We start from the raw sequence: 21095 nt of genomic DNA, 5'->3' as shown, positions 1-21095 counted from the left end.
TGACTGCCATCTTGTATTCCTCCTGTGCAGATTCAGCACCTACCCCCTCCATGGCTACAAGCTATGGAATCATTTGAGGCTGAGGGAGAGTGCAGGAAGGAGGATGACATGGAGAAGATATCTTAATACAGCAAAAATAAATTGCAGGGGGAAGGCTAGTAGATATGTGCCTGTGTTGGACGATTTTCTATTGCATGGTCAAGGGCACTAAAGCACAAGAAACTTAAGGTACAGCCACATTTGGAGGAATTTCAGATCAAAGGTGGCTACAGCTTTGCAGAGGAAGTCTCTGGATTTCAAGAGAGCCAGCTAGCTGGAGGATAGCTTGGGAAAGGATCTAGCCATAGTTCCTCTGCTTTCCTCCTAAACCCACTTCTCCTCTTCCTCCACTCTCTATCTCAGTTGATAACACCCTCATCCTCCCCATCCCATCTGCCCGCAACCTTGGAGTCATCTTCGACTCCTCCCTCTCTGCGCATATCCAACAGACCGCCAAGACCTGTCGCTTCTTCCTCTTCAACATCAGCAAAATTCGCCCTTTCCTCTCTGAGTACACCACCAGAACTCTCGTCCACGCTCTCATTACCTCTCGCCTTGATTACTGCAACTTACTCCTCACCTGCCTCCCACTCAGCCATCTATCCCCCCTTCAATCCCTTCAGAATGCTGCTGCACGTCTTATATTCCGCCAGAACCGATATACTCATATCACCTCTCTCCTCAAATCACTTCATTGGCTTCCGATCAGATATCGCATACAATTCAAGCTCCTCCTCCTTACCTACAAATGCAATCAGTCTGCGGCTCCTCACTACCTCTCCACCCTCATCTCCCCCTATGTTCCCGCCTGTAACCTCCGCTCACAGGACAAAGCCCTTCTCTCAGTACCCTTCTCCACCACTGCCAACTCCAGGCTCCGCTCATTCTGCCTTGCCTCACCCTATGCCTGGAACAATCTTCCTTTACCCATACGCCATGCCCCCTCCCTACCCATCTTCAAATCTCTGCTTAAAACTCACCTCTTCAATGCTGCCTTCGGCGCCTAACCGCTTGAGAAATATAGAATGCCCCAATCTACCCACCCTATCAGATTAACTGTTCACTCGTCCTCTAGATTGTACACTTGTCTTTAGATTGTAAGCTCTTTGAGCAGGGACCGTCCTATGTTTAAATTGTACAGCGCTGTGTAACCCTAGTAGCGCTTTAGAAATGTTAGTAGTTAGTTGGTTATGGGTTTTCACAGAGGTGAACTCCTGCAATTGCTTTCTCACATGATGATCAAATTCCTCTTTGTTGGGAGTGGAGGAAAGGGTTAATGCAGTGACCTGAGAATTGGGATTCTTACTATAGCTCTCTGTGACTGGGCAAGTCACCTAAACCTCTGTTCCTTAGAGTTCCTCCAGACCAGCCCTGAGAAAAATTCTGACTCTAGAGAGCCAATAAGAGCCCTGGCCATGTGACCCTTGCCTCAATGTTTGCTCAGTCTCCAGCAGGTAGGAGGTCAGCCCATTAGTCTCTCTTTATTGTTCTTCCTTGCACTCTGCCTGCCTTAGGGCTGAACTCAAGTAGTAGCTGTGTTAGTACAGTAGTTTTTGAGTAGTGATAATCTTGGCTTCACGGGCCTCATCCCTCCTCTTAATGTGAAGGGCACCTCTGCTCTGTATTGCCGATAACAAGTAATCTGTCTCCTGTGTGTAGTTTTACTGTTGTGAATAATAAGCATGAAAAATCCTGCATTTTTAAAAATGTTTTATTTGGTTTGATTAATTACAAAATGAGACATATGTTGTAGATAACGTTATAACTTTTCTCTTGAATGTTATGGGTATAGTAACTCTTTTGGATTGGCTGCATTTGGCTGATAGGTGCGATTCACACGGAAAACAAAATGGGCAGACTAGATGGACTGTGCAGGTCTTTTTCTGCCGTCATCTACTATGTTACTATGAGTCTAGTCTTTGCGACAAAGCTGCTCTGTTAATTTTATCAATCCTTTTTTTTTTTTTTGTATGTTTGAGCCATACCTCTTCTCTGTTTTGGAGTTGGTGGTGAGCTTTGTTACATGGCATGGCCATGGTTTAAGTGCTTTCATGAGTGCTTGTGGCTGCTCTTATTACACAGGTCACAAAAGGTTGGTCTGTCCTGCTTTGTTAGTCAAATACTGAGGCTAGGGTCACATGGCCAGGGCTCTTATGGGTTCTCTAGAGTCAGAATTTCTCAGTCTCCACCTGCTGGAAGGTGTGCACAACCCATCAGTCCAATCCCAGGCCAGTCCGGAGGGACTAAAGGAAAGCAAATTAGTAGGTAAGGTCTAATTTCTCACCCCAGTACAGAATACCTGTATATAATATGTAAACCAATTTGTAATCACAAAGGTGGTATATCAAGTCCCATCCCTTATCCACATAGACAGGAGATAGCTTTAGAGTGGGATACCCTGGATGCAGGGGTTAAGGTTAGGCTTTATGGAGGAGAAGGGGCCCTTTGACTCCTGTAGATAGATCAGTAGTGACACTGATGCTGGTAGGGGCAATAGTAAAAGACCAACCACCACCTGTCCATCAAAGTGGCAGGCTGAAGGCTTGCAAGATTCCTTCAAGGGGCCTGGTAGACTCATTCCTAACTCAAGGTACTCATGAGGTATCAGGGGTCTGTTTGCATTTTCTCATGATACACATATCAGTTGCATGTATGGGTTTGCCAAGATGCATCCATTGGGGCTGGAGTATTAACAGTGGCAGTGTAGTTCTGACCCATGGATGAGATAGCTTTCGTACTTCTACTTGGTCTGGCCTGCTCTGGAGAGGTTAAAGATGGAAATTGTCTTACCTATGTAATTTTCTTTTCCATTAGTCTTCTAGCCTTATACAATACAAGAGAACAATGCAGAAGAGGTTGGACAACCTTTCACTGGTGTTTACCAGCTCTTAGTGGCAATCTAGCTTTAGCACAATAAGTAGCTGGCCAAGTAAATTCCTTGTAGAAATAGCTTGAAGTCAGTAATGGCTGGAGGGACTACAGGTAAGATCTACTCTCACCTGCTAGAAGAGTTCAGATACTACACTGCACCTCTCCCTGGGCAGCCAAGCCTTCTGCTATTCTCTGTTACCGCTGGCTGGTAAAAATCTACAAATGGGATGGGGCAGGCTTCTGTATATTAGCTGGAATACAAGCAGTGCTGTACTCTAGGACATTCAGCTCTGGGAATATGAAGGGTATCCTTTCCTTAAGATGTCTCACCAGGTTTCATTTTATCTACACCATAAGTAAACTGGAATGCTCCTTCCAGCAGCATCTCAAAAGCTTTCTCCAAGCCATGAACTGCATGGAAGTTGGTGAGCGCCTTCTTTTTGGGGGGGGGGGGGGGGGGGGCGGGATTCTGTGAAACAAGTCATACAACAGTATATGTTGCTGGGAAGGTGGATTGGTGTTGAAAGGAAGGGGAACCTAGAGGTGGCCCTGAAGGCAGTGGTTCGCGCAGCTCCTTGGGGTGCACACAGCCAGTCTTGTTTTCTGGATATCTACAATGAATATGCATGAGAGATTTGCATGCACTGCCTTGATCTATCATTGATATCCTGAAGACTGAGTTAAGAAGCACTGCACTAAGGCATATACAGTGGTGGAAATAAGTATTTGATCCCTTGCTGATTTTGTAAGTTTGCCCACTGACAAAGACATGAGCAGCCCATAATTGAAGGGTAGGTTATTAGTAACAGTGAGAGATAGCACATCACAAATTAAATCTGGAAAATCACATTGTGGAAAGTATATGAATTTATTTGCATTCTGCAGAGGGAAATAAGTATTTAATCCCTCTGGCAAACAAGACCTAATACTTGGTGGCAAAACCCTTGTTGGCAAGCACAGCGGTCAGACGTCTTCTGTAGTTGATGATGAGGTTTGCACACATGTCAGGAGGAATTTTGGTCCACTCCTCTTTGCAGATCATCTCTAAATCATTAAGAGTTCTGGGCTGTCGCTTGGCAACTCGCAGCTTCAGCTCCCTCCATAAGTTTTCAATGGGATTAAGGTCTGGTGACTGGCTAGGCCACTCCATGACCCTAATGTGCTTCTTCCTGAGCCACTCCTTTGTTGCCTTGGCTGTATGTTTTGGGTCATTGTCGTGCTGGAAGACCCAGCCACGACCCATTTTTAAGGCCCTGGCGGAGGGAAGGAGGTTGTCACTCAGAATTGTACGGTACATGGCCCCATCCATTCTCCCATTGATGCGGTGAAGTAGTCCTGTGCCCTTAGCAGAGAAACACCCCCAAAACATAACATTTCCACCTCCATGCTTGACAGTGGGGACGGTGTTCTTTGGGTCATAGGCAGCATTTCTCTTCCTCCAAACACGGCGAGTTGAGTTCATGCCAAAGAGCTCAATTTTTGTCTCATCTGACCACAGCACCTTCTCCCAATCACTCTCGGCATCATCCAGGTGTTCACTGGCAAACTTCAGACGGGCCGTCACATGTGCCTTCCGGAGCAGGGGGACCTTGCGGGCACTGCAGGATTGCAATCCGTTATGTCATAATGTGTTACCAATGGTTTTCGTGGTGACAGTGGTCCCAGCTGCCTTGAGATCATTGACAAGTTCCCCCCTTGTAGTTGTAGGCTGATTTCTAACCTTCCTCATGATCAAGGATACCCCACGAGGTGAGATTTTGCGTGGAGCCCCAGATCTTTGTCGATTGACAGTCATTTTGTACTTCTTCCATTTTCTTACTATGGCACCAACAGTTGTCTCCTTCTCGCCCAGCGTCTTACTGATGGTTTTGTAGCCCATTCCAGCCTTGTGCAGGTGTATGATCTTGTCCCTGACATCCTTAGACAGCTCCTTGCTCTTGGCCATTTTGTAGAGGTTAGAGTCTGACTGATTCACTGAGTCTGTGGACAGGTGTCTTTCATACAGGTGACCATTGCCGACAGCTGTCTGTCATGCAGGTAACGAGTTGATTTGGAGCATCTACCTGGTCTGTAGGGGCCAGATCTCTTACTGGTTGGTGGGGGATCAAATACTTATTTCCCTCTGCAGAATGCAAATAAATTCATATACTTTCCACAATGTGATTTTCCGGATTTAATTTGTGATGTGCTATCTCTCACTGTTACTAATAACCTACCCTTCAATTATGGGCTGCTCATGTCTTTGTCAGTGGGCAAACTTACAAAATCAGCAAGGGATCAAATACTTATTTCCACCACTGTAGCAAGGGCATCACTACAGGGCCCCAGAATTCTATTGCTGACGTAAAATACCTATCAATCCTGGTACTAGGGCTCGCTGTAGACTAGGTTCCATTGCAATCACTGCATACTACTCTGCCCCATTCTCCCCCCCCCCCCCTGAAGAGGATGGCTCATAGCATAGACAGTTGCAGAAGTCATAGAGAACATTGAGCCCACAGACCAAACATATCTGCTTTGAATGAATAGCTAGAACTTCTGGAGAAGGGGGGGGGGGGGGGGGGGGAGAAGGTGGAAATAAACCACCTGTAACTGTTTTGGTAAGATTTAACACCATTGCAGAACCCTGAAGCAACAATAAAGCTTGACCATAATAAGAGACATTTTTGTTGGAGCAGATTGTTCAAAGCCTACTGCTGTTTCCAGTTGCACCTTTGAGGAGAATGAGCAGCAGAAAAACCCATTATTAACAAGTGAGGACTCATCCCCTTGGACAAAAGGAGCACAGTCCCCATACTTTTGCTGCCTGTATGGACTAGTATAATATAAATACACGCCAACCATACAAGTGCTGTCATCACATCATACTAAACCAGATATGCTGTCCCAGAACTCAGGAATACTTTTTGGCACATAGGCTGCATTAAGAGCCATGATGGGGGGAGGGGGGAAAGCATCATTTGGAAGTTGAGGAATAGGGAAGGGACCCCACCCCCTGCAGAGCACTGCCTATTCTAAGTACTGCCCTAGTAAAGGACCTTCTAACCCCTCCCCCCCCCCATAACAGGATTTTGCAACAGGAAATTCTAATCAACTTAAAGCAAAAGCCATAGGAGAAGCCACTAAAATGTCCACAACTCAAAACGAACAAGATTACTTTTATATTGCACTATTCAGGAGAATGAAAAAATAGCCCTGGCCTAAAAAGACTGAGCCTGCAGCCAAACAGAGCCAGCGAGAGACTTCCCCCACTTTGGAAATGGCAGACTAAGACCTCCGAACCGCAAAGGTACGAGGTCCAGAAACGGGGCCGCCCTCTGAACCAGCCACCGTCTAGGACCGTGAAGAGGAGAAAAACAACTGAGTTTCGTGATCCAGACACGAGCCGTGCCCCACAAAAATCAAAGCAACTGGTACCAGCTCGGAAGGGTCCAAGATCAGAATTAGGCACCGGCCAGTGAAATTCAAAGAAACTTCACAAGTGGCCTCCTAGAATACATTGCTAAAGGCGGGGAAAATAACAGGTAACAGGCAAGAGAAAGAAGGAAAAACAAAGTTTTTTCTTTTTAAACAATCTTCTTCACTAGTGACAGGAATTAATAAAGGTTTACCTCAGAGGCAGTACGACTGGTAGCGCTATAGCAATGATGTATAGTAGTAGAAAAGGAGGGAAAAAACAAAGTTTCTTCTTCTTTTTAAAAAAACAAAAAAAAACCAACCTTCACTAGTGACAGGAATACATAAAGGCTTACCGCAGAGGCAGAAATTCAGATATACCTACCACCACAGAAGAGAAGAACCCCACAGGGGAGACAAGTTACTCCATGCCACAATCAACCATCACCCTGCTAGAAAGACAGCCAGGGGAGGAGAGGGAACCAGGGTCACTGGATATCACCCTAGCTGGCAGATGAGGAACTCAGGACCACTGAGTATCATCTAAAACTAGCCCCAAAACGACTACCAGCACGCCACTGGCACCAGAAGAATCTGGGACAGGAACTACCAGCCAGCAATCCAGAGCAGCTGCATGAGACAGAGAAAATACTGAACATTCCAGGCTGCACGATACCCTTAAGGGGCGGTTTACTTGGAACTGTTTTCTCTGTCTCCGCTGGTAGATGGACACAACCAGTTAGTCTGGACTAGTCTGGTATAGATGACAAGGAAATAAATACTTCCCTTTCACACCACAGATTGCTAATTCCTAGTATATCTCTTGTTCATTTCCCTTCTCCCCTCCCCCGGGGGGGGGGGGTGGTGGTGGTGGAAGAGGGAAATGCAGAGACTGAATGAGCAGCAAGGAGATGTAACCGGTTACATCACTATCTAGCATAAAGACTGCACCAGAAGGACTGAAGAAAAGTACATTTCTCAAAATGAAACAAAAAAATTTTTTTTAAGAATTAAAATGTTCAACTTAAACTATGAACTTCCTAGAGACAGCAACTATACAACTGCGCCCAACCAAAAATGAACTTTATGCTCTGTGTAACATACTTAACACACGTGTCCAGTTTACTTCATTCAGATGCAGGATATGAGAAAAATAAAAGCAACACAACAGAAACAAAAGGTTTGGTTTGTGTTTTTTATGATCGCAATAGTCTTTACTATAGAGCAAAAAGAAAGTCTTGGCTCCAGCTCACATCTATGGATGAGTTCCAAAAACATATGAAAAAAAGTCCTTCTTAACAAAAATTTAAAAACTTGTAAACACATTGTTCCAACGGGTGAGCGTGAATAAAATATGAGCAGCTCCTGTGTCCCCTGCCTAGCACAAGGCCAGGCACTGCCTTCGGTGGCACACCAGTTGGGTTCTTCCACCCAGGCTTGCATATCCTAAAACTATAACCCAGCTGGGATTTCTGAAGAAACCGAGTCCAGAGGCTGCCAGTGACAGTCCATTAAAGCATTATACAGCTCTTCGCTCTGTGCCATGACCTGCTTGTTTGCCTCTTCTATGTCCAGCTTGGGCAGAGGTTCTAAAAGGAGAGAAATTTTGGAAAAAATTCAGGTGAAATACATATGACATAGTTCCGTTTTAAAAACCACAGTAAGCTAGCACAAATGTCAGACTACAACATCTCAGATGACCATACTTACTTCCTCTAGGTCTCGGTCCTTCCACTCTTATTTTAGAGAGGAATCAGTGCTCACACATCCAATATAATAATCCTCACCTCCAACAGGATGTGCCTGGGACCGTGCCTGCCGGAAGTGGTCTGCTAGGCAGGCAAGCACTGACCTCAGTGACAGACAATTTGGCAAAGCAAAACAATCTGAGTGCTGGCCATTAGGACACAGGGTTGATAGGAGAGTTTTAAAAGACTGAAGGAACCAAAAGTGTTAAATGGGGGGAGGGGGGAGTTCTGAAGGACTGAAAGACATGAACGTTTGGGAAAGGAAAACAATCTGAATGCTGGCCATTAGGACACAGGGTAGATAGGAGAGTTTTAAAAGACTGAAGGAAACAAAAGTGTTAAACTGGGGGGGAGGGGGGGGAGTTGTGAATGACTGAAAGACATGCAAATTTGGGACAGGAAAACAATCTCAATGCTGGCCATTAGCACACAGGGTACATACCGTATTTTTCGGACTATAAGACGCACTTTTTTCCCCCAAAATTTGGGAGGAAAATGGGGGGTGCATCTTATAGTCCGAAGGTAGCGTTTTTGGATCGCCGTCCCGTACTTACGCGATGCCATGTTCCGTGGTGGTCTAGTGACGTCGGGGCAGGAAAGAGCCCCCTCTTTCCTGCCCATCGCGCTGCTCTCCGTGCTCCTCACTGCTTTCTGACGGTCTCGGCGATATTCAAAATTCTCTGCGGCCATTTTGAATCTCGCCAGACCGTCAGAAAGCAGTGCGGAGCACGGAGAGCAGCGCGATGGGCAGGAAAGAGGGGGCTCTTTCCTGCCCCGACGTCACTAGACCACCACGGAACATGGCATCGTGTAAGTAGGGGACGGCGGTCCAAAACTCGGAGAAGACGCACCGGAGCACCTAGGTTTTAGAGGAGGGAAATAGGAAATTTTTTTTTTTCCTATTTCCCTCCTCTAAAACGTAGGTGCGTCTTATGGTCCGGTGCGTCTTATAGTCCGAAAAATACGGTAGTTCCGTTTTAAAAACCAAAGTAAGCTAGCACAAATGTCAGACTACAACATCTCAGATGACCATACTTACTTCCTCTAGGTCTCAGTCCTTCCACTTGGAATCAGTGCTCACACATTTTATAAATAAAAAGCATCTTTTTATCTTCTCTACCAGTCCAGAATCAATAAGTTTTGTCCACCAACCTACTGAAAACAGAGCCAATCAAATGCAAGCTCTACCCTATATAGGGCCCTGTGTAGGCATGGCTCCTCAGTATCGCTCTGTTTCAAGCAGATAGTTGGCTTTCTGTGCAGTGCTTCTAGACTGTTCTGGAGCTGGACCAGTTGGAGAACTGGTTCCACTGAAGAGGAGGATGAAAGGGGGAATTCAGGGTGCTATTCTCACCTAAGGCAGAGAACACCCAGAGAAGTCTGGTATTTTCTTCCCTCATTCTGAGTCCCTGGATTTAGACTTCGCCTTTTCTCTTTTCCTCCCTCCCCTCTTCTAGTGCCTCTCACAAAGGGGCATTTAAAGAGCAGTTTCCTTACTTCAGCATTGCACTTCAAAGGATTTCAGGGCTCAGAGCAGCTTTGTCAAACAGTCCAATATCAGAAGCAGAGTTAATCAGCTGTTTGATGGATTGCAAACAATAGGCGTTCAAACTATTTCACGATAAGTACAGGACTATTTATGATATTGTTTGATATATTTTTGGAATTTATCATATGTAGTCACTTTTTTTGTAATTTGGGATTTGCAATTGAAAGTTTGGTGAAAATATTTGAATATTTTTGGGCACTTTATCAAGAAACGTGCAATTAAATAATATGAGATTGAATGGTGTAACACCATATGGTGCCTGTTTTATCTCTATTGTATGAGCACAATTTTATTGAAAAATGTTTTGGAAGGTTGTATATACTTTATACGCTGTGTGGATGTTTTGGTATTGGAAATTGAGACTTCCCTCTAGTGAATGATTGTCATTCGTATGGTTAGATACTGTTTCTAACACTCACCTCAGCAGATTTCCCTTTAAGGGTAACCTTTCATTTGGAAAAGATCTCAAGAAGCTCATGAAGGATCTGGGGGCCTCTCAGCCTCAACGTCTGCCAGAAGAGAAACCAAAGCTGTAGGCGCTACTGGCCAGGTAAGTTTGGTTCTTGTTAATGTTCAGTTTCAGGCAAAGAATTCTTCCTTTTGCTCAAACAGAAGATGGTCGGCCTCGGCCTGAAGGATGAGAACAATTCCAGACCTGCCCAATGAGGTGCGGAGAGGAGGGGGACACAACTCCTCCTCAATAGTGAAACTAGGTGGCTATCTTATCAACTTTTATGATAAGTGGACTCACATTACATTGGATCAGTGGGGTACTACACAATTTCAGATCTGGTTACAAGGCGGAATTTCCCCATCAAATCACAGATTTATTTTTAGTTTATCTTTGTCAAGTGCCTGCAAAGGTAAAAGTGGTATTTCATTGTCCCCCCAAAATAAGGCACCTTTCATCCCACCATTTGCCCCATTTTAGATTTGAAAAGGTCAATAGTTATATCGGAGCTCCACATTTTCAAATGGATAACTGTGCTCAGTCATAGCGGCAATTTGTCTGGGAGAATTCTTCTCATCCCTGGATCTCACAGAGGCATATCTTCATATTCCAATTTAGCAGCCATATCAGAGGTTGTTCAGATTTACAACTATGGAACATCATTTTCAGTTTCTAGCTCTGCCTTTTGGCCTGTCCACAGCTCCAAGGACCATTTCCAAGGTCATGATGGTAGTGGCAGTGAAACATCATTGGGAAAGAATTTCAGTTATCTTGATAACTGGTTCATAACTGCAAAACTGGAGAATGAGAGCACCCAAGTCACTTCCAGTGTAATTCAGCTCTTTTAGTCTCTCGGCTGGGTGCTCAACTTTCAGAAGAGCAATTTATTCACTTCCCAGAACCTAGAATATTTGGGCACCGGGTTTGATACTTTGAAAAGAAAGGTTTTCCTTCCCTTGCAGAGAATGAAAAAACCTTCAAAATCAGATCTGAGCTTTAAGGTCTCAAAAGGATCCTTGAGTGTGGGACTAGATTCCATGGCAGCAGCGACAAAGGTGGCCACTTTGGCACAAGCTTATATGCATGCACTTCAGCGGTAAGTTCTGAGCCATTGGTCAGCATACCTTCCTTGGTTGCTGACAGCCAGCGCCAGTCTGGCTTGGTGGCTCTTGCCTGAGAATCTGTTGAAGGGCATGGATCCAGAGTTGCCCACATGGCTCATACAGTTGCCAGCCTGGGCGGTTGGGGAGCTCACTGCCAGAATCACTGAACTTGGGCCAGTGGACCAGAAGAGAAGCATCCTGGCAATCAATCATTTGGAGATGACTACATCCTTTTGAACAGCTTTCGGCTCTCAACTTTGAAGTCCTTTGTCAAAGACAGCATGATCAGAATTTATTCCAAAAATGCCACGGCTATCTGGTTTGGTAATTTATGTATCGCAATAACTGTTTCATGCTGTTCTTTTGTTATCTATTTGGAAATTCTCAATAAAAAAAGATTTTCAACAATGCAATGGCAGTGGCCTACATCAACAAGGTGTGTAGCAATTGCTCAAAAGACAGCTCTGCTTGTTTGCTGGTGGCTCTCTTGGCAGTTCACAAAATGGGAGTTTAGCATGTCCAAGCAGTAAGACTGCCACTCATTAAGACAGCCTTCTCTCTCATAACTGTCATGGGGGGGGGGGGGGGGGGGGGGGGGAGTCTTCCTTCCATGGATCTCATAGTTACTAGGCATAATTTGACATTTCAAACATTCTTGAGGCGCAAATGAGAACTGGATTGTCTGGGATTGTCTTTTTTATGTCTTTCTTCCTTAATTGGTTGGGTCTTGAAGAGGATGGGTCAGCATACCTGCTTAGTCATCTTGGTAGTGCTGGACTGGCCCAAAAGATCGTGGTATGCTGATTTGATGTGTGTGAATTCTGGCCCACTTCTCAAGCTTCCACAAGAAGCTGGACTCTTACTCGGATCAAAAGCAAGGTTGTACCTAGGGACCTGAGGGATAGGGTATTACAAGCTTGGTGGGCAAGGCCTTATAATATCTTGACAGTACTAGAGCAAACAAAAAGAAATCTGCATTTCTGAACAACTGAGTTTTCGCTTGACTGCATTTTTAAGTTTTTTACTTCTCAAAAAATAATGAATTATATTGTTAATTAAGTGTATAGAATACTGCACAATTCTGAAAAACTGTGCCCAGAATTTTCAGTTTTTTTATGCAGAAATGTTTTTTTTCTTTGCTCAAGTGTACCAGGAGAAGGGTGGAAAACCTCAAAAAGGAAAAGGGATTTTGAATTTAGCTCATACCTTTTTCAGTAGTACTTCAAGGTGAGTTATAATCATGTACAGTAAGTGATTTTCTGTCCTTGGAGGTATTACAATCTTAAATTTGCACCTGAGGCAATGGAGGATTAAATGACTTGCCCAAGGTCACAAGGATTAACGGTGAGATCTGAACTTGGCTTCCCTGGTTCTCAGCCCACTGCTCTATTAGGCGGCTATCCCACTCCAGCCACACACGTCAAATCCTTACCAAAGTCCAAAATAAACAACACCCAACACATTGCTTTGATCTATGACATTAGTGACCTCAATAAACTCAACTGAGTTTAAGATCGCCTCTCTTGTTCACTCTTACTTGTTTCAAGGTATTAAATTAAGCCTTTGTTTGTTAGCCTTTCAATATTTGCCCATTAGTATACTACATCAATAGGTCTGCAGTTACCTGGTTCTTCTTTTTTGTCACTTCTGAGAGGCGGGAATACATTTTCCGTCTTCCACTCTGTCTGGACCTTCCCTGTTACTAATGAGAAGTTGATCAAAGTTGTGAGGGATGTGATCAGTACTTGAACCAAAACCAATAAAATCTCCATTCCTTGTGTTGGGGATGATGCAAAGGTGGCACTCACAGTCCCTATAGGGTAGAGGGAAGCACTCACAGTACCTATAGGGTGGAGGGAGTCATTGCACAATGGCAACACCTAGTGGTTGGATTTCAGGCCCGATTACAGGGTTTCAAGAAGGTGCCTTGGTGCATGGCTGAAGATCTTCACCGTAACTGGACCAAAATAACAGGGGTGGGGGTGGTGGAGAGGAGATAGTATAGGGGGAAAAAAATCTCCAAGTAGTTATGAATAAAGGCTCATAGTGCCAGATCCAAGCCCTGGCTCCAACTGAGCTGGAAGCTTAAATGTAATAAAGAGAATCATGGTGGCTTTCCCTTTCCGCCTAGCAGCCAACTGAAATATCTAAAACATGTATGCAGTTAGAAGACAATTCTATTCCAGGTGTCAAACTGCAGGCTGGACTGAAGCAAACAATACATTTTAATTATTGCGTATCTGTCATTCAGCTCCATCACAACTGCTTTTCAAGTTAGTATACTTAAAAAGTACACAGTGTCACATTTCAGATGTAAGGGCTTTCGACACTGGGACTTCCGATGGAATTAGGGGAGCATGGGTAATGTTGCTATTTACCCAGTTAAAAACAGGTAACCTGAAACAGAGGGTCATCTCCACTTTCAGGTGGGAAAACCTAGGTGCAGCGGTGTCTGGAAGACAAAGAGGCACATTTTCAAAGCACTTAGCCTTCCAAAGTTCCATAGGTTTCTATGGAACTTTGGAAGGCTAAGTGCTTTGAAAATATGCCTCAAAGTGTAACCCAAAACAAGGAAACAACATATACAATTATAGGCTCTTGTTTTCACATCAAGAGGCTTTTTGCTCATCCTTAAATCTTCCACATAAAGGGTATGTTATCTTGTCAGCACATGATTATCACCTTCATTTTAATACAAAGAAATTAAAAAAACACAAAATGCGTACTCTACCTTGCAGCGTATTATCAGCAGCTTCAGCTGTCTGTAAAAGAAATAGAAACCTGAGCTGAAGGACAGATTGCACAAGCAGAGAGACACAATTGAATGAAGGCAACTCCTTCAGTAGCGGTGTCCTGGGCTGCCTTGATTTTTAAAGGTTTTGTCATTAGCATGTACCCACTATCTCAGGTTTGAGCCTTACCTGCAGGCCGCTCTCGTTATATCCGTACTGGGGGTAATTATAGTTGTAAGTGCCCGTGTTTTGGTTATAATTTCCCCACTGGGTGAAATAGTTCTGAAACTGTTGGTAAAAGTAATTGAACTGATAACTGTATTCCTCTGTTGGCGACCTCAATCTGGAACTTAAAAGAAAAAAAAAAAGTTATTAAATCTCTTAAAAGAAAATTTATTTGAAAGCAAATTAAAACCAGCAGTACAGAGGCTAAGCATCCCAGGTTAATTCACAGTCACACTTTGCAATGCTGGGTCCAACACCTGAAATTCCCAGGACCAAAGTAATATGCTGCCTTTAATGTTGTTTGCCAGCATACAGAGGGGTGTTCCAAATGAAACATGTTTCAAACGTACATCCCTCCCCCCAAAGTCTTAGCTTACAATTGTCTTTATTTTCCTAGTACATTCCCTACTTCCTACTAGCTGAAAATGAATTTTTTAAAATCATTTCACAGATATTAATTTGATGACAACTATTTGATATGACACCATTGTTTTAAATATTTACTTTTTAAGTTCTCTCCCACTAATGAACCACAACACAGACATGTGCAATCACATACGGTAGGGTATGTCCTATCAGAAATTAGCAAACTTTCCGTATGTTGAAAACACAAGATCTTCATAAACGTACACCAGATTTTTGGTGATTATGGGATTCTGAGGCCTGATATTTTCATTTGCTGAAAGCCTATATTCTGTTCTAAAGAAGAAAAGTTAAGTAATTACTAAGTTTCCATCTCCAGTTGTACAACACTTACGTCTTGGGTATAGCTATAGTTATGTTGATAGGTTTCGTCCCCAGTCCAATAACTCCCTGGCACTCAGAAAGAGCTCTCTTCTGATCTGCTTCATCGCCAAATTTTACAAATGCGAAACCTCTACAGGGAAAAATAGCAGAGTGGGCTGAATGGCAAGGTCTTGAGGTATACGAGGCAGAACTCAGCTGTCCGAGGTACCTGCCTGCAACATTTGTGCAAACCCAGAGTTCACAGGTTCAGATCCACACGTGGCCAACCCAACCAGTCTCACATCCAAGATTCTTAAAACGACAGTTGCTAACTGGATAATGATAATATTCGTACTTTCTATCTGTACTATGATTATTAGGACTTTAAATACTTTGTATTTTCCAAAATTCTTCATTATGGAAAAGAACATTTACAGACAAGTGGTTTCACAAAAGGCATGGGTCATTAACAAACTGCAAAACGTTTGCAATGTAACTGTAGATATTCCCTGTAGACTATTTCCTGTGGAAAATCTGTGGCAAAAAGTTAAAGAATTCGAGACTCAACAGCCACTGTATTGGGATTTTTGGTTCTCTTCACTGCTCGCCAGTGTCTAGGGGAGACAGGCCTGCAGGAGGATACCAATCAGACTAAAGTCAGTGTCTGTAGAATAAAGTAGGTGGTTGAGATGCATCACTGGAAAGATATAGTGCAGAAAGGATGAGTTCAAGAAAGTCAGATGAAGGGGGATTTAATTTCAGATGCCTAAGTAAATGGTGAGATCAATTTTTACACAAGAATTACAAAAAGTTAGGGGGGCTAGCTCCATTTTTCTAGCATTTTCACACCATTCACAAATAATACAAAGAAGTTCAACATAATGAATCAACTTCCTTTTTCAATCAATTTTACCAGCACTGCTACAAAGCACTGGAGAAGCCTAACAACATATCTGAATTGTTCCGGATAGTTGTCTAGAAAACTGGAACAACAGTTCTCAACTTGGACTCCAAGCACCACTAAGCCAGTCTGGTTTTACATTATCTAACTGTGCACAAGAGATACATGCACAGAATGTAGGTTGTCCTTGCAAATTTCTCCCATGCATATTTATGGTGGACATCCCTTAAAACTGGACCTACTGGGTGGGTCCTTGGAAATCACGTTGAAAACCACAGGTCTAGAAAGACCAAAATATCAATTTGCCTTTCTGCTACTTCGTTTTACGAGCCCAATTCTAGATCTCTTCTCTTTACTGGCTTGTGTCTTTAGAAAACGTATATACATGTAGACAAGAACATTTACACATTACTATGGTCCTCTCTCCATTTTCCCTCCCAGAGTCTATACACCATTTGCTCATGGTAATATAGTAGATGATGGCAGAAAAGATCCAGTCTGTGTTCATATGTTTTAACTGAGTGATAGCTATCAGCACATCAGCACCCTGATTTACTGACACTCAGAGGAGTGACTCAGCATGGAATGTGGTATAGAAATACATAAGATGCTCTCTCTATTTATGCCAGAACTGAGTGATAGCTATCAGCACAGCGGCACCCTGATTTATTTACACTCAAAACAGAGGAGTGACTGAGCATGGAATACTGTACAGAAATACATAAAATGCTCTCTATGTCAGAACAAAATAAGGGGTATCTTAATGGTGTTTGTGTGTCACTGGCCAACTAAATACTACTCTGTTTTGTTAGAACTTCTTCTAAGTAATTACAAAATCTTTAACTTCTACCTTCATACAAGGAAGAGGTAAACTGGAGGTTAAGGGTAACTACCTGACCACATCACTAGGAACAATGCAATCATGGCTTCCAACTTCTGTTTCACAGTATTCTAATATGAAATATCTCTACATAGCTTGAAAAAACAGAATGAACGTAACCATCATGACCTGGAATCAGGTGCCTATCATACAGAGGAGATGAACATAGGACTTAAGAAAGAGGCTGCTTACCTGGACATGCCAAATTCATTCAATACAACAGTCCCTGCTTTGAAGGAGACATAAGATCGAGCAAAGAAATTGCACAATAAGCTGTCGTCCACGTCAGGGCTTAGGTTTCTGACAAATACACAGTAGTCTGGGCTGGAAAGAATGTAAGGATAGGGATTTAAAAGCAAAGGATGATAACATTTTTAACAATAACCACCAGGAACAAAGAAAAATCCACTACAGTGAAGCAGAAACCACTGGGAAAGTAGGGAAGGGACATAGGCCAACCAAACACACAGAAATCTCCAGAGGTTGACCGTAGCAAATTTATAAAAAAAAAAAGACACTGCGGACTTGATACGGACCGTTGATTCGGCAAAACAAAATTGTCTGTACCTCAGCAACCTTCCAGACTGGTCAAGACACTTGGGTTATGCATGCCTACCAGCAGAGGGAGACTGAGAACACGACTTTGGATACTGTATATCTATCCTGTGCAGAAGCCAACCAGTCAGTATTTCTCAGTCTCCAGCAGAGGGTAGATGTGCAGTCTGTGTGGCCTGACCGGTCTGTTAGGCCCCATGGGGTGCTTTGAGTGCTTGGGCTTTTCTCTCCTTGGGAAAAACTTCAAAAAATAAAAAAATTAATTACTCCAAGTGCTGAATCTTTTGTGGCCACCTCAAGTGCTGCTTTATGTGTTTCTGCCTTGGCCCTTAGTGGGTCGGGTCTTTCACCAGATAGAGCGACACTTGGGTCCGATGATTTTGGTAACTCTGGACTGGCCACACCATCCTTGGTACAGAGATTTGGTTTGTCTGGTGGTGCAGGGGCCGACAGTTTTGTTGCATCAGGGACCGATTGTGATGCCCGACCCGTCTCCGTTCTCACTTACGGCAGAGGGCTCGGCTGAGGAAGAAGGCTATTCCCCCAAGGTGATTTCCACGATGTTGCAGTCACAGTCGACTTCTTTGGCCTGTGTTAGTGTGGCAGATTTTTGAGAACTGGTGCCAGGATAGGTCTTATCAGCCTTTGTTTACTTTACTTTGCTCACAGAGATTTTGGAATTTCTGCAGGATAGTTTGGACAGAGGTCTGGCGTTGTCTTCTTTGGAAGTGCAGGTCGCGGCCTTGGCTTGTTTTCGGGATAAAATTAAGAGATTGTCCTTGGCTTCTTCTCCAGATGTGGTTTTGTTTTCTTTGCGGGGTGAAACTCCTGCAGCCACCACGGAGTCCTTTTGTACCTCCTTGGAATTTAAATCTCGTCCTGGTTTTGGTGGGTGCTACTTTCGAGCCAATTGGGGTGAGCACCTGTAAGGACTTAACTTTGAAGACTGTGTTTTTGGTGGCAATTTCTTCAGCCTGGAGAATTTCGGAGTTACAGGCTTTGTCCTGTAGGGAGCCTTTCTTGTCCTTTTCCAGGAAAGTCATCTCTTTGAAGCCAGTTTCGTTGGTTTTGCCCAAGGAGGTTTCGGCCTTTCATATGAATCAAGTTATTTTCTTGCCCATTCTGGGAGATAGAGCGGGGGGATTCAGATCAGCGTAGCTTGGCAAAGTTGGATGTGAAAGAGTTTTGCAGCATTATTTCAAATGGACGGAGGAATTTCGTGCTTCAGATGGATTGTTTGTCCTGTATGGAGGTCCGAAGGGGGCGGTGGCCTCCAAGGTGACTATAGTTCAGTGGTTGAAGGAGGTGATTGCTTCAGCTTATTTATTTAAGGGTATGATGTTCCACTGGTGCTTAAGGCGCATTCCACTCGGGGGGGGGGGGGGCCTCCTGGGCAGGGAGAGCAGTTTGATTCCGCCGCAGAATATCTGCAGAGTGGTGCTGTGGTCTTCTTTGCATTCCTTTGTGAAACATTACAGAATTGACGTGCAGGTAAAAGGGGATGATGGTTTTGGAGCAACAGTGTTAACTTCTGGTTTCCAGGGATCCTGCCCTTAGGGTGTTCCTGCTTTGGTACTTCCCAAGCAACTTGACCGGTCTGGAGGGTTGTTGAGGAAAGTGAAATTAGGCCTTACTTGCTAATTTTCTTTCCTCTAGACCCTCCCTCCCAGTCAAGAGTCCTTCCTTTTTATTGTGTGTTGCTCATGTTTGCTGTGGTTGCTTACTAGTACACCAGTCTGCTGGTTTGTGGAAGCATGGTCCTTTTTGTGGTGGGCTATGGTACAGGGTTCTATGGATTTCTTTCTTTTTTTTCTTCCTTTCTTGCTCTGCTTTGTTATTGATATACTGACTGGTTGGGTTCTGCACAGGATATACATTATCTAACGTCATGTATTCTCAGTCTCCCTCTGCTGGTAGGTGTGCATAACCCAAGCGTCTGGAGGGTCTAGAAGAAAGAAAATTAGCAGGTAAGGCCTAATTTCACCTTTCAGCAAATACTTGACTCCTGAAGCAAGCTTTTTTTGTTTTACCGAAACACAGTCCGTGCCAAGTCCACTGTATCTGTATTTAAAAAAACAACAACATTTGCTACAGTCAACCTCTGGAGATCTTGTGCATTTGGTTACCCTACATCCCAGCATTTTTATCAAGACATTTCATCCAAAAGTAATGGAGCCTCCTTTCCAGGAATCAAGCACATCTCAGGTCTGAATATATGAAAGAAAAAAAAGAACCCTAGCAGAATCCTCAGGTTTTCTGCCTCATTTCTCCCCCCACCACCCCACATCTAACAATTTGGTATGGCTAGGACAGTAAACACAAACATAAGGGAGACACGTATCCTGATATGGGTGGTAATTTTATAACTGAAATAGGGGTATACAAGAGCTTGTAATGCATTCTATTACCCATCAAATTGGCTCAATGTCAGTACAAAAGTTCAGATTAGTACAACATTAGCAATTACAAACATAGAGATCCTTTTACTATGATGTGCTAACCATTAGCGAATGCTAAATGATAAGATGCCCATAGAAACATAATAGGCATTTTGTCACAGCGCATGTTAATCATTAGCGCACCTTAGTTAAGGGATCCCATAATAATTATGTCTCCTAATTGATTTATAACGTCAATATTTCACACCTTCAGTACATTCAAAAGACCATTTTCTATCATGTGCTCTTTGGTGTGTAATTAGTGATTCCTCATGACAGAAACCTTTGCTACATTCAATACATAGAAATATTGTAAGTTCAGTAAAAATTCTCTGGTGTAATTTCTGATTTATCTTTTATTTGAAACATTTTTCACACTGAGAACATGAAAAGGGTCACACCCTGGTGTGGGTTCTCTCGTGCAGTAACTTATATTTCACATCATAGCTTTTTCCATATGTGTCACAGAGAAACACCCAAACGGTTTAATCCTTGGCCATGGCAAGCCTTCTTATTTATCTCTGAAGCAACAGCTCATTCAAGAGACAGAGCTCATCTCTTTTTAGCAGCTATAGTTGTATTTGGCAGCGTATACACCTCTCCCCTTTACTCCCAGTTCAACAAAAGCATTTATTAGAAATACGGGAAAAAGTCTATGGGAAAGACAGGTCAGAAGACTAGGAGCGCTCTCATTTTCTGAATATCTATATAAATAATTCTCACCTCCAATTCTGAAGCTCACTGTGTGGCAGGGAAACACTGAAGCCCTGTACTGTTGTAGCCTGTCAGCACCACTCACTCTCACTCATACAGCCGCCCTCAGCCACGCCCCATCTGGACATAATTCGCAACCCCAACGTTCTAATGAAGCCCCAAGCTCCACCCACTTCCGTGAAGGGTTCGTTAGTTCGTGGTGGTGAAGCCTCTCCACTGACCATGTCTCTCTGTCATGCCCTCGCGTCCAACGTGATGACGTCGAGGGCGGAACAATTTCGGTGAACGAAATGAACGTAACGAAAAGGGAGGAGTAGGGAAACACGCTCCCCTAACAACGAGTTACACACTTGATGAAGGAGTATCTGTCCAAGTCTGACATCAGACGCACAAACAGAAACTTCAACAGATGCTCATTCAACAAGGAACGCCCCGAGAAGAGAAGTTCGCCTCCGTCAGCAGAGGCTTCGGGAGAGGTTTTCTGGAGGAAAGGGTGGTGTCCAGAGGGTCACGCCACAGGGGGGGGGGGCAGGCAGTAACGCCAAGGGGGGGGGGGGGGTTCAACTCTGTGGGAGGGGCATGAAGGGGGCCCTGAACTGGGAGGGAGGGAGGGGGTTGGGTTGGGAGAGAAGGAGGGGGCATGGAACTCGGCAGGGAGGGAGGATGGGTGGGAATTTCCCTTGCTAGCGCCCGTTTCATTGCATTTCGAAACGGGCCTTTTTTTACTAGTATTTTAATAAAAAACAATGTTTGCACACAATCAGATC

At 43.8% G+C, this 21095-nt stretch overlaps 1 protein-coding gene across 2 annotated transcripts in view; it reads right to left on the bottom strand.

The window, feature by feature from the left end:
• Positions 1 to 7192: 7192 nt before the first annotated feature.
• LOC115480903 (tRNA selenocysteine 1-associated protein 1-like) overlaps positions 7193 to 21095 on the bottom strand; it is a 35774-nt gene continuing 21871 nt past the window's right edge. For both annotated transcript variants that reach the window (XM_030219887.1, XM_030219888.1), the window contains 6 exons: positions 16814 to 16945; positions 14872 to 14991; positions 14079 to 14238; positions 13889 to 13919; positions 12782 to 12859; positions 7193 to 7895 (listed from right to left, as the gene is read on the bottom strand). In XM_030219887.1, coding sequence (XP_030075747.1) covers positions 7759 to 7895; positions 12782 to 12859; positions 13889 to 13919; positions 14079 to 14238; positions 14872 to 14991; positions 16814 to 16945 — 658 coding nt within the window. In that variant the 3' untranslated portion in view covers positions 7193 to 7758. The remainder of the gene's footprint in view (positions 7896 to 12781; positions 12860 to 13888; positions 13920 to 14078; positions 14239 to 14871; positions 14992 to 16813; positions 16946 to 21095) is intronic.

Source organism: Microcaecilia unicolor, chromosome 11, assembly GCF_901765095.1.
Source record: "Microcaecilia unicolor chromosome 11, aMicUni1.1, whole genome shotgun sequence".
Classification (NCBI taxonomy): domain Eukaryota; kingdom Metazoa; phylum Chordata; class Amphibia; order Gymnophiona; family Siphonopidae; genus Microcaecilia; species Microcaecilia unicolor.
Note: the sequence above shows the minus strand (reverse complement) of the source record. Positions and strands in the feature narration are given on the sequence as shown.